Source organism: Ylistrum balloti, unplaced genomic scaffold (genome assembly GCF_031769215.1).
Source record: "Ylistrum balloti isolate Yb309-2 unplaced genomic scaffold, AGI_CSIRO_Ybal_v1 Utg370240, whole genome shotgun sequence".
In the NCBI taxonomy this organism is placed as follows: domain Eukaryota; kingdom Metazoa; phylum Mollusca; class Bivalvia; order Pectinida; family Pectinidae; genus Ylistrum; species Ylistrum balloti.
Window position 1 is genome coordinate 492,266 of NW_026782195.1, and position 11,143 is coordinate 503,408.

At 35.7% G+C, this 11,143-nt stretch overlaps 2 protein-coding genes across 2 annotated transcripts; both read right to left on the reverse strand.

Annotated features, from left to right (window-relative positions):
• Positions 1-486: 486 nt before the first annotated feature.
• On the reverse strand, positions 487-3,736 carry LOC132552156 (uncharacterized). The gene is made up of 4 exons (XM_060216296.1): positions 3,546-3,736; positions 2,577-2,729; positions 1,994-2,106; positions 487-530 (listed from the first exon to the last, which is right to left on the reverse strand). The coding sequence occupies exons 1-4, from the start codon at positions 3,734-3,736 to the stop codon at positions 487-489; spliced, it is 501 nt and encodes a 166-aa protein (XP_060072279.1).
• Positions 3,737-8,023: 4,287 nt separating this feature from the next.
• On the reverse strand, positions 8,024-11,026 carry LOC132552154 (uncharacterized). The gene is made up of 4 exons (XM_060216295.1): positions 10,854-11,026; positions 10,487-10,645; positions 8,696-8,808; positions 8,024-8,097 (listed from the first exon to the last, which is right to left on the reverse strand). Exons 1-4 carry the CDS (start codon positions 11,024-11,026, stop codon positions 8,024-8,026), a joined length of 519 nt encoding a protein of 172 aa, XP_060072278.1.
• Between the last annotated feature and the right edge of the window lie 117 nt (positions 11,027-11,143).

Genomic DNA, 11,143 nt, shown 5'->3' on the forward strand with positions numbered 1-11,143 from the left:
ACAAAGAAATTAAATATTTTTCAGCGAAATCACTAAGGCGATTGTAAAACTTGTATATTTTGAAACCCTGTGTTACGAGTATGTCCATCAGTTGACAATTTTTGTACGAAAATCCTGATAATGGGAACATACCATTGATCATCGAATCAACAGGTTGGGGATGTAGGGCTGTTGCTTTCCAGCAATGGAATATTCACCATAGGAAAAATTGAAATAATCAAGCTTATCATACAGATTGATCTTTGTGATCTGTTTTGATAAGCTCTTCGGGAAACAAGTTAAATGGCGACAGTGGACACAGTTCAGGTATGCCAATAGTTTATTGAAAGATCTTATCGCCAAACTCGACAAAGATGTTATCAACCAGAAACCTTGAAAACAGATTCAAAACGGTGAGACTAAAACAAGTTTGTACATAATAAAGAAATCAAACAATTACTGATGTCAATGCATGTTTATTTTTTATCATAAACAAATAAATAACGATTAACCAACAAGTTGAGTGGTAAGTTCATGAAGGTCATCCAGATCTGAAACCGAAAAAAAGATGTGGTGTTTGTTAAGGATCCACCATGATATGAACATCAGCTAAAACTGCACAATATATATATGCGAGGACAGACTGAGACCCGTTAAGACATAAACATCCTTTGTATGAATAAAGAACAACTATTTTTTATGGGAAAAAAACCTATTCGAAAAACTTTGACCCAGACAATTGAATTGAATTCATCATTGTACAATTTACCAGTGTTTTTCTTTTGAAACTTCTACGACGGCGCTAACCCCATCCATTCAACCAAATCAACATATGGAACAATGGTACAAACGATGTTTATAAGTAATGATTTATCATTGGAATAATGTAATTCTACCGAACAAATAAGATTCAGCGAAAAAGATGTAATACTGACGACAGCAAGAATAGGCCACAATGATGTCATACTTACGAACACAAGATTCAGCCACAATGATGTCATACTTACGAACACAAGATTCAGCCACGATGATGTCATACTTACGAACACCAGATTCAGCCACAATGATGTCATACTTACGAACACAAGATTCAGCCTCCATGATGTCATACTTACGAACACAAGATTCAGCCACCATGATGTCATACAATGTTACAAACACAAGATTCAGCCTCCATGATGTCATACTTACGGACACAAGATTCAGCCTCCATAATGTCATACTTACGGACACAAGATTCAGCCTCCATGATGTCATACTTACGAACACAAGATTCAGCCACCATGATGTCATACTTACGGACATCAGATTCAGCCTCCATGATGTCATACTTACGAACACAAGATTCAGCCACCATGATGTCATACTTACGAACACAAGATTCAGCCTCCATGATGTCATACTTACGAACACAAGACTCAGCCTCCATAATGTCATACTTACGGACACAAGATTCAGCCTCCATGATGTCATACTTACGAACACAAGACAGCCACCATGATGTCATACTTACGGACATACTCCATGACGAACACAAGATTCAACCTCCATGATGTCATACTTACCACATGATGTCATACAATGATTCAGCCTCCATGATGTCATACTTACGAACACCAGATTCAGCCACAATGATCCATAATGTCATACTTACGGACACAAGATTCATACTTACGAACACAAGATTCAGACACCATGATCTAAAACTAAAGCACACGACATAAATCCACAAACATTTATTACTAACGAACACAAGATTCAGCCACACATGATGTCATACTTACGACACAAGATTCAGCCTCCATGATGTCATACTCCATGATGTCATACTTACGGACAGCAGATTCAGCCTCCATGATGTCATACTTACGAACACAAGATTCAGCCACCATGATGTCATACTTACGGACAGCAGATTCACCCTCCATGATGTCATACTTACGGACACAAGATTCAGCCTCCATGATGTCATACTTACGAACACAAGATTCAGCCACCATGATGTCATACTTACGAACACAAGATTCAGACACCATGATGTACATATTGCAGCAGACAATGTGACGATCAGGACAGTCCCCGTTTCTCACATGTGTGTAGTATTCAGTCACGTAGAATGTCTCTTGTCTGTAAGTAGAGAAACCCCCTAAAACGCCGTTGTCAAATGGATTTCGACAATAATAAAAATAATACACGGTATTTTCATAACTCATCCTACCGTTATTAGTCTTTAGATACGACAATGGCGGTATAAGACTTCCCACAGCTCTCCGCTATTTCAAATCACAAAGATTGAATCATTCACATTATCTTAATAGGCATTCATAACCTATATAAATTATGATTATTTAATTAATTAGACCATGGAATTAAGAATAAACATATTTGTAGGTCGAGGGACTTACTGTGGAGGAAAACGTGAGTATATAAAAAAACACTATATAGAATTTCCAAATCTGAAAAATGAATTATGAAAACGTACGTTAAAGAAAAAATTAATTTCATGAATTTCGTGTAATGAAAAAATGACATCTTTTGTTAGGTATATCTGAATTACAAGTACAAATACGCAAGTAATGTTCAGGAACCGGATGTACCTGTAAACTTCGTCTGTAGAAGAACAATGCCCAGTGTTGAGAAACCCGCATTTATGGGACGTAGCTACTGTATCTAACACAGCACGCACTCGCTGGACCTTCCTCGACTTGGTTTCGATGATCACAGGCTTATTGCGACAACACAGATGTTGCCTAAACATAGAAATTCAGATCTGATAGTCATACATCCGTTAAGATCAAGCATTTGTTGATAATAGTATTTTTATACTATCACTCAAGACAATATATAATTAAATAAATATTTATATAATCAATTTACTGCAACAGATCTGAGTGTATAATAATTAAATTAGATGATCTAGTCGCATAGGGACATTGGTCTATGTTTACTTGCCGAAATATACCATAGTAGATTCCAGTTCATATGACTGCCAACCTATTCGTTGACATCTTGTTTACATTACGTTTTGAAAGAATCTGTTTCTAAGCGACTCGGAAGTTTCAATCTATGGTTTCCGGAAACTTATCGTCTACTCTTTCCTTAAGTAGCGAGCTATATATCGAATTATTTATAGATAAGTTTCTCTCGCTCTTGACAACAATGTAAACTGCTGATGGTATGATGAAAGATATTGAACAAAAAAAAAAAAAAAAACCCGAATAATTGCTGCAACACTAAAACGAAGCAAATTTGTCTGAATGTAGTTACCAACCAGTGTTTAGCAGTTTTTTAATCTGCAGTACTGCATTTGTGTCTTACGTTAAAGATTCTAGCTAGTTGATATTCAGTTTATTGTTTTATACTGTTTTTATTCAACTAAACGCGCAGTTTTAGTACACTACAATACATTATTATATAATATATCTCGGTGTACATGTAATAATTACAATTATATAATAATTCTAATCAAAAATGATATTCTTATAAGCTTTCTTACTGCATCAGTGCATAACGGAACCCAATTAATCTGATAGCGACATGAGAAATGCTCACTACTGTTAGCTTACCCTTGAGGTAGAGAACGGACTAGTTTCCTCACTGCGTCAGGAAGGTCGTCAGGGTTGGCATGAGCTAAGGCATCGAGCTCGCTATCAAGCACGGCTTCTTTCCTCCCCAGCTTCAATAGGATATCATTATACAGTGATCCACAGTTAGTCCCAATAACACAAAGAAAGAATAGGACAAGCAGAGCCTTCATGGTTACGATCTTTGACTGGAATATTCAAATGGAATGGACTGATAAGACTACGAATGTTTACACATCCGAATATGTTAACTGTCTGTTATATAATTATATGTCTCTTTAGTTTACCTTTTCTACAACACCGGCAATAAGTAAATCTACGCTACCTTGTTGACCTGTATTGTTTGAGAATAACGCTTTGATAATGAAGTAGATTTTGTTCAGAATTTGTTAAACAATTTGGTTACGTTAATGATCATGAAACTAGAGAACTCCGACATGCGGTAGAAATATGAAGTAGGAATGGGGCGAGAGAAAGTGGGAAACACACATAGACACACACAGCTAGTGGCAACGTCATGCTAAGGGTGTTTTGGAAAATATCTGAAAACTTTTCGGCGACAATTTTAATCGAATACTAAATTATTAAATGACATGCGCGAATTTCTTGGAATATGAGAATACACTATCTATTAAATGCTTTTGACACTAATGAAGAAACATCGCACTGCTATTTGATATTAGCTGCCATTACTATTGATTTTATAAAACCGTTAATAATTGTTTCAGGTATATGTACTATCACGGTGTGACAGAATGACTTTGTGTTAATACAAATGTACCTCATCATAATTAAGATGGCACACTAGGATGTTTTATCAAAAGTGCAGTATTCATGATGCTGTGTTAAATATGATAGGATAAGATTTAATTCCAATGACATGGGATCTTACCTTGAACTTTCTGTGCTCTAGTTTTGATATTTAAATGAAATAGCAACACTTTGTTTTAATCAATATAGGGATTTATATGGATCGAAAGCAGTGCCATAATTGTATATTATATCATCAACGAGGAGCAAGATCTTCCAAAAGTACATCTTGTATTTTCTTATTTTAAAAAATATTCTTTTTTTTTTTACACTTACACACATAGGCATAAGACACATATTTTAATTCAGGCATGCCCCTATACGTGATCTGGCATGAGTTTCCATTAGAAAAGTGAATTTGTGAAACGAGTCTTACGATCTTTTCATTTTAACGAGCCTTTGGCGAGGAATTGGATGGTAGCTTTTGGGTTAGGTATGCTTAGAAATGTTTCAATTAATTTTGAGAAAGTGCTCGCTTGCTGCTTTAATCAATGTGTATTATAAGTTTGATTCCTTACTATACAGGCCAGGTATTTATTGAAGATCAAGATATTATATGTCTGAATATTGAATAATTAATATTCTGTATGAAGAATGAACATAAACAAACATTCACTTCAACAACAATTTTTTTTCGTGCCAATTCTTGTTATTACCAAATCCTAGGCCCAGAACGAAAACTTGAGATAAAATATCGAAACTGACGTTCTCAGATAGGAAGACGAGAACTAAACATGTGTATGGGACAACACCATATGGTCTTCTTCCTCTTTGGTGATTATATGAAACTGCTCGCATTTAACCCGGATGAACACATTCATACCTTAAACATCTGGTAATTACGTCACAATCAAGGTCATATGGTATCCGTGTCTAAATTGTTTTAGTGCTTATATGAGATTGCCCACATTTAACCCGGATGAACACATTCATACCTTAAACATCTGGTAATTACGTCACAGCCAAGGTCAAATGGTATCCGTGTCTACAATGTTTTAGTGCTAATAGGTCATTCATGATTCCAGTTCAAATCGACGTTTAATTTGTATCGAAGAGGTACCTTATTTCATATCTCTTTTGGTGTTTTGTATTAGTAGGTTCATTTCTCTGCCCTTTATTATTTATGAATGATAACTGTACGTGTACATGTATTTAATTATTTTAAGCTGTGTTAAGAATTGCCTGAATAAGATAACTTTTTAGTTTATTTTCCACCTTACAAAATCGTTTGTGATCTTCTATGTCTTATCTGCAGCTTTTAAATAAAATCTTATAATAAAAAACAAAGACTGCGAACTAAATATTTTGAAACAAAGAAAAATGCAGTTTTACAAATTTCATTGTGATTTTATGTGATTTTGAAAACACTGTGCATATTGTTCGATCCGCTTTTGTTATGGCATTTACACTTTTTAAAAAGATAAATTGTTGATTTTACATTATTACTATTTTACAACCTGTTTGCTATGCGTCGTCATTTAATGATTGTAAATAATATTTAAGTTTTGTTTACACATTTGTATGAACTCCGTTCCGAGTGAAAAACTCTTAAAACATTATGTTTTTATTAAATCAGAAACCATTGTAAGATACACTCAGAATGTCTTCTAAACAGGTTCTCGCTGGGTTAATGAACTGTAATGTTTGTGAAAGATGTCTGATGTCAGATATATTGTGATACTAAAGTTGTGAGTTGATGACTGTATCTTTACCTAGGTAATGATTTCAGTTTCTATTCTTAAGATACTAATGGGTTGTATTGTTCTTTTAGTAAAAATTTCATGGTTTACATTCTAGCTTAAGTAACGACTCCAGTTTTTGTATTCAGATTAGTAATTTTATTGCTTAAATTCTTGCTAACGTAACGATTTCACTTTTTGTATTTGTACTGTAAGAACAATTCCATTTTTATGACATGCATTCTTATTTCAATAATGATTTCATGTCTCTTCTGTTCTGTTTCTCGTTGTAAGAATGAAAACAAATCGTTATTGTTTTCCAAAATAAACATTTTTATGGTCCAATAAGGATACATAGATATCTTTAAGTTTTAACCAAATAGTTTTTGTTGTGACTCGCCTTTTTTCTATATCGCCCTACTTGCAAAGTACTGGTATGTTTCCTCTAAAAGAGTTAATGGTTTCAAACAAGGCTTCTGTTCAAGATTATCTCTGTTCAAACTTGAAATCCAAGGAACTACAGACACTTATTTCTGGTGACATATCGGTATTGTTGTGTTACTTCAAACTATAACAATAGCTTACTGCTTAGCGATATGACAAGTACGGTGATTTAAATTTCCCTATTGCTTTCATTTCAAGAAACGAAATAGACATTTAGATTTACATGTTGGCTGTTGAAGATAATACAGTTTATCCTTCCGAAACACTTGCTTTTCCGCATTTTAAAAATCTTTCTAATTGTCGTTTTCTTTTAGACTTGAAGGTAGGTACATAAGTTTTGTCGTGATTGAAGAAAAGCACACGTTTCCTGTAATGTGACATAATAACATAGGTAGACTTCTTCCACTATCCCATTGGTAACGTTGCGTCTATAATGACACTCTCCATATTGACATATACTGAATATTTTATTTCTATCGTGACTCTTTTTATAAAGTCTATTCCAGCTCTGCCGATTTAAGATTTTTATTCGTCAACGGTGGCACAGTCTTAAAGAGAACAACAAACATATTGCCGAAAGCGTTCATTATGACGACCGTAAAACTTCCCAATAATCTTCTTCAGCCTCGAAATCTTGTGTCCTGATTTTGTCATTTGCCGACATCTTTCACGCAAATTATGATATCGGAACCATAGAATATCCATAAAATCAATTGCATCATGTAAACGCTATAAGTTGGGTTCTCGGTAGGTTGCTACCCAGAAATGGAAAATTCACTATCACGCTTATCATACAGTTTGGTGGAATGCTTTCCTTGTTTGTTTCATTGTATATAAATTATATTGGTGAAGTTTACTGATATTGTAACAAAAATACTTACTAGATGTTAAACAATATATATATATTTAATATTTCATATATAATTTATGCATAAAATGTTACCAAATGAGAACCTAACCGCATGTCACTGTTTTCCCGCAATATCACGACTTCTGTGAGAAATATCGATAGCTGATCGATACATTAACAACACGGGGTTTCGAGAAGGCTAATGTGAATATTCAGGGAACGTTGTCATCATGCCCTTACGAGGAAATGTTATAGTTTCTGGTACAATATAAAATGAGATATGTTTGATGCCTGTAAGTATACCTGGCCGTTTCGTTGTTCTCGTTTGAGAGCATGACATTACTTAGTTGAATTGAGCATACGCTGTGTTATTTGTAAATGAAGAAGAAGAACCTACTCTCCTGGACACCCAGTCTTATTCTTTCTGTATTTTTGCAATGTTATCTATGTAAGACTTTATTTCATTGAAATTCCCATCGAAATTTCTGTCGATTTTGAGTATAAAAAAAAACGGATATAGTTTTCAAGTAGTAAACAACGTTTACCGCATCAGATATATACCTCAATCTTCATCTACTAATAAGTTTACTAGTCCGCGGTGCTTCACTTGTCTTCAATCAATAAAAAAACACGTCTGTATTTTAGGAAACATTTTATTTTTCAGTTGTCAAGTAATTTCATCCTAGAAGACCGGCGTTTTGCAACTTGATCAGTGAATCGGTTAGGGAGCTCAGGTACTGGCCATCCGCCGCTGTGGAGAAACAGGCATCAAAACCAGATTAATCATTGGACATGCAACTCGCTATTATTGTATTATTAATCAAAGTCAATTTATACGTGTTTAATTTTCCCCTCCCTTTTTGAAATCTCCTTTTCCATTCCTTGATACAGCATCAAAACTTTATATCTCATCATATAATACTGAAAATGAACTGTATCAGAAGTAGCAGGACATATTCGCAGAACCTCACATTGCTTGTGTATCAGTTTGAACATAAAGCAGAAGATGCTAACCCTTCTGAAACACCTTGTGCCTTATCATTTTACCGTTTTGTGGGTCTTGGTGTGTTTTCCTAGTTCATATTTTGCCCTTCTGAGTCTTCTTATAGATTGAGATTTTTTTATATGTTAATAGTCTGCTTGTGTATAGGTATTAATTATAGAGATTCTTTATCGAAAATGGTTGGTGGAGTACTGAGAGGTGAAGAGATCGAATTGACATCAGATAAAACAAGATGTTAGGGTTAGAAGTTGTTTAAATCCTTTACATGTTTCACTTCAGGAAGTGACAAGACATATTTATTGCAATATTATTGATATTAAGTGACTTGTGTGGTAGTAATATTTACCCAGACAATTATCAGCGGCGAGTATGTATCCGTTACAGCACGTGATCTGCTCGTCAGGACAAACGCTCTTGTTAGGGACGAGCTGGTAGTCGATGTAGGTGATCAGCTTCTCGCTAAATAGAAAAACAAAAAAGTTGGTCCTGCACTGGCATTAAAAGATTCAGCGTGTAATACACTAATACTGACAGACTCAGGGTGTAATACACTCATACTGACAGACTCAGGGTGTAATACACTGATATTGACAGACTCAGGGTGTAATACACTCATACTGACAGACTCAGAGTGTAATACACTGATATTGACAGACTCAGCGTGTAATACACTGATACTGATAGACTCAAAGTGTAATACACTCATACTGACAGACTCAGCGTGTAATACACTGAGACTGACAGACTCAGCGTGTAATACATTGATACTGACAGACTCAGGGTGTAATACACTGATACTGACAGACTCAGGGTGTAAAACACTCATACTGACAGACTCAGGGTGTAATACACTGATACTGACAGACTCAGCGTGTAATACATTGATATTGACAGACTCCGTGTGTAATACACTGATACTAACAACGTGTAATACACTGATACTGACAGACTCAGGGTGTAATACATTGATACTGACAGACTCAGCGTGTAATACATTGATAATGACAGACTCAGCGTGTAATACATTGATACTGACAGACTCAGCGTGTAATACACTCATACTGACAGACTCAGCATGTAATACACTGATACTGACAGACTCAGGGTGTAATACACTCATACTGACAGACTCATGGAGAATACACTGATACTGATAGACTCAGCGTGTAAGACACAGATACTGATAGACTCAGCGTGTAATACACTGATACTGACAGACTCCGTGTGTAATACACTGATACTGACAACGTGTAATACACTGATACTGACAGACTCAGCGTGTAATACACTGATACTGACAGACTCAGCGTGTAATACACTGATACTGACAGACTCAGGGTGTAATACACTCGTACTGACAAACTCAGTTTGTAATACACTGATGTTGACAGACTCAGCGTGTAATACACTGATGCTGACAGACTCAGGGTGTAATACACTGATATTGACAGACTCAGCGTGTAATACACTAATACTGACAGACTCAGGATGTAATACACTGATACTGATAGACTCAGGGTATGATACACTGATACTGACAGACTCAGAGTGTAATACACTGATACTGACAGACTCAGCATGTAATACATTGATACTGACAGACTCAGCGTGTAATACACTGATACTGACAGACTCAGCGTGTAATACACTGATACTGACAGACTCCGTGTGTAATACACTGATACTGACAACGTGTAATACACTGATGCTGACAGACTCAGGGTGTAATACACTGATATTGACAGACTCAGCGTGTAATACACTGATACTGACAGACTCAGGGTGTAATACACTGATACTGATAGACTCAGAGTGTAATACACTCATACTGACAGACTCAGCGTGTAATACACTCATACTGACAGACTCAGGGTGTAATACACCCATACTGACAAACTCAGGGTGTAATACACTGATACTGACAGCGTATAATATACTGATACTGACAGACTCTGTGTGTAATACACTGGAACCGACACTGAGTGTAATACACTGATACCGACAGACTCAGCGTGTAATAATTTTCCTAATTTCTAAATATGCTGAAGATCAATTTATATCAAGATACCCCCTCCCCCAGAAATTAGATGCCACATGCCACACAAACCTACCTATTCACTAATATAGCATGACTTACACGTATTGTATATTCGTATTCTCACACGTATGGGTGTTCAGGAATCCACATCCGTCCTCTGTGTGCACCTTGACAGACTCCTTGATCGTGTGTGCAGCGATCTTTGTCACCTGTGTATTGGTGATCACCTGGTCGGCCCCGTTCTTACAGCACCAGTTACTATAACATTGAGTAAGATAATAGTCACATTTGTCACTTTTTTTTTTATTTCATGGCATATGTTATGATTAAGATAATTTATTAATAGGATTAAAGTATTACTGTCTTATTTATGTATATCAAATGAACAGCATTTTACGCTAGTTCATACATACACTATTATAGAATATATCATACATTTTAAAATAACATTGTCTTTATACTACACCTGCTATCGCCCAATTTTTTGCCTCTCTTCAGCATCAGTTGCAGATGTCTTGGGAGCTGCTCGTAGTGCACGCTGGCTAAGAGATCAAGTTCTGCTTGAGTATAAACCCGAGACTCGGACACATTCCAGAGCCCCAACACTATAACTACCTGTATCAGAAATAGTTTACACATTTTTCTTTAATAAAGGCAACGAAGAACAGGTCCGATTGTCTAGCTTGCCAGAATACAAAGTAAGTTAAGTAGTGTAATGACTAGGGGACAACACATGGGCAGCCTTGTACTAGGTTA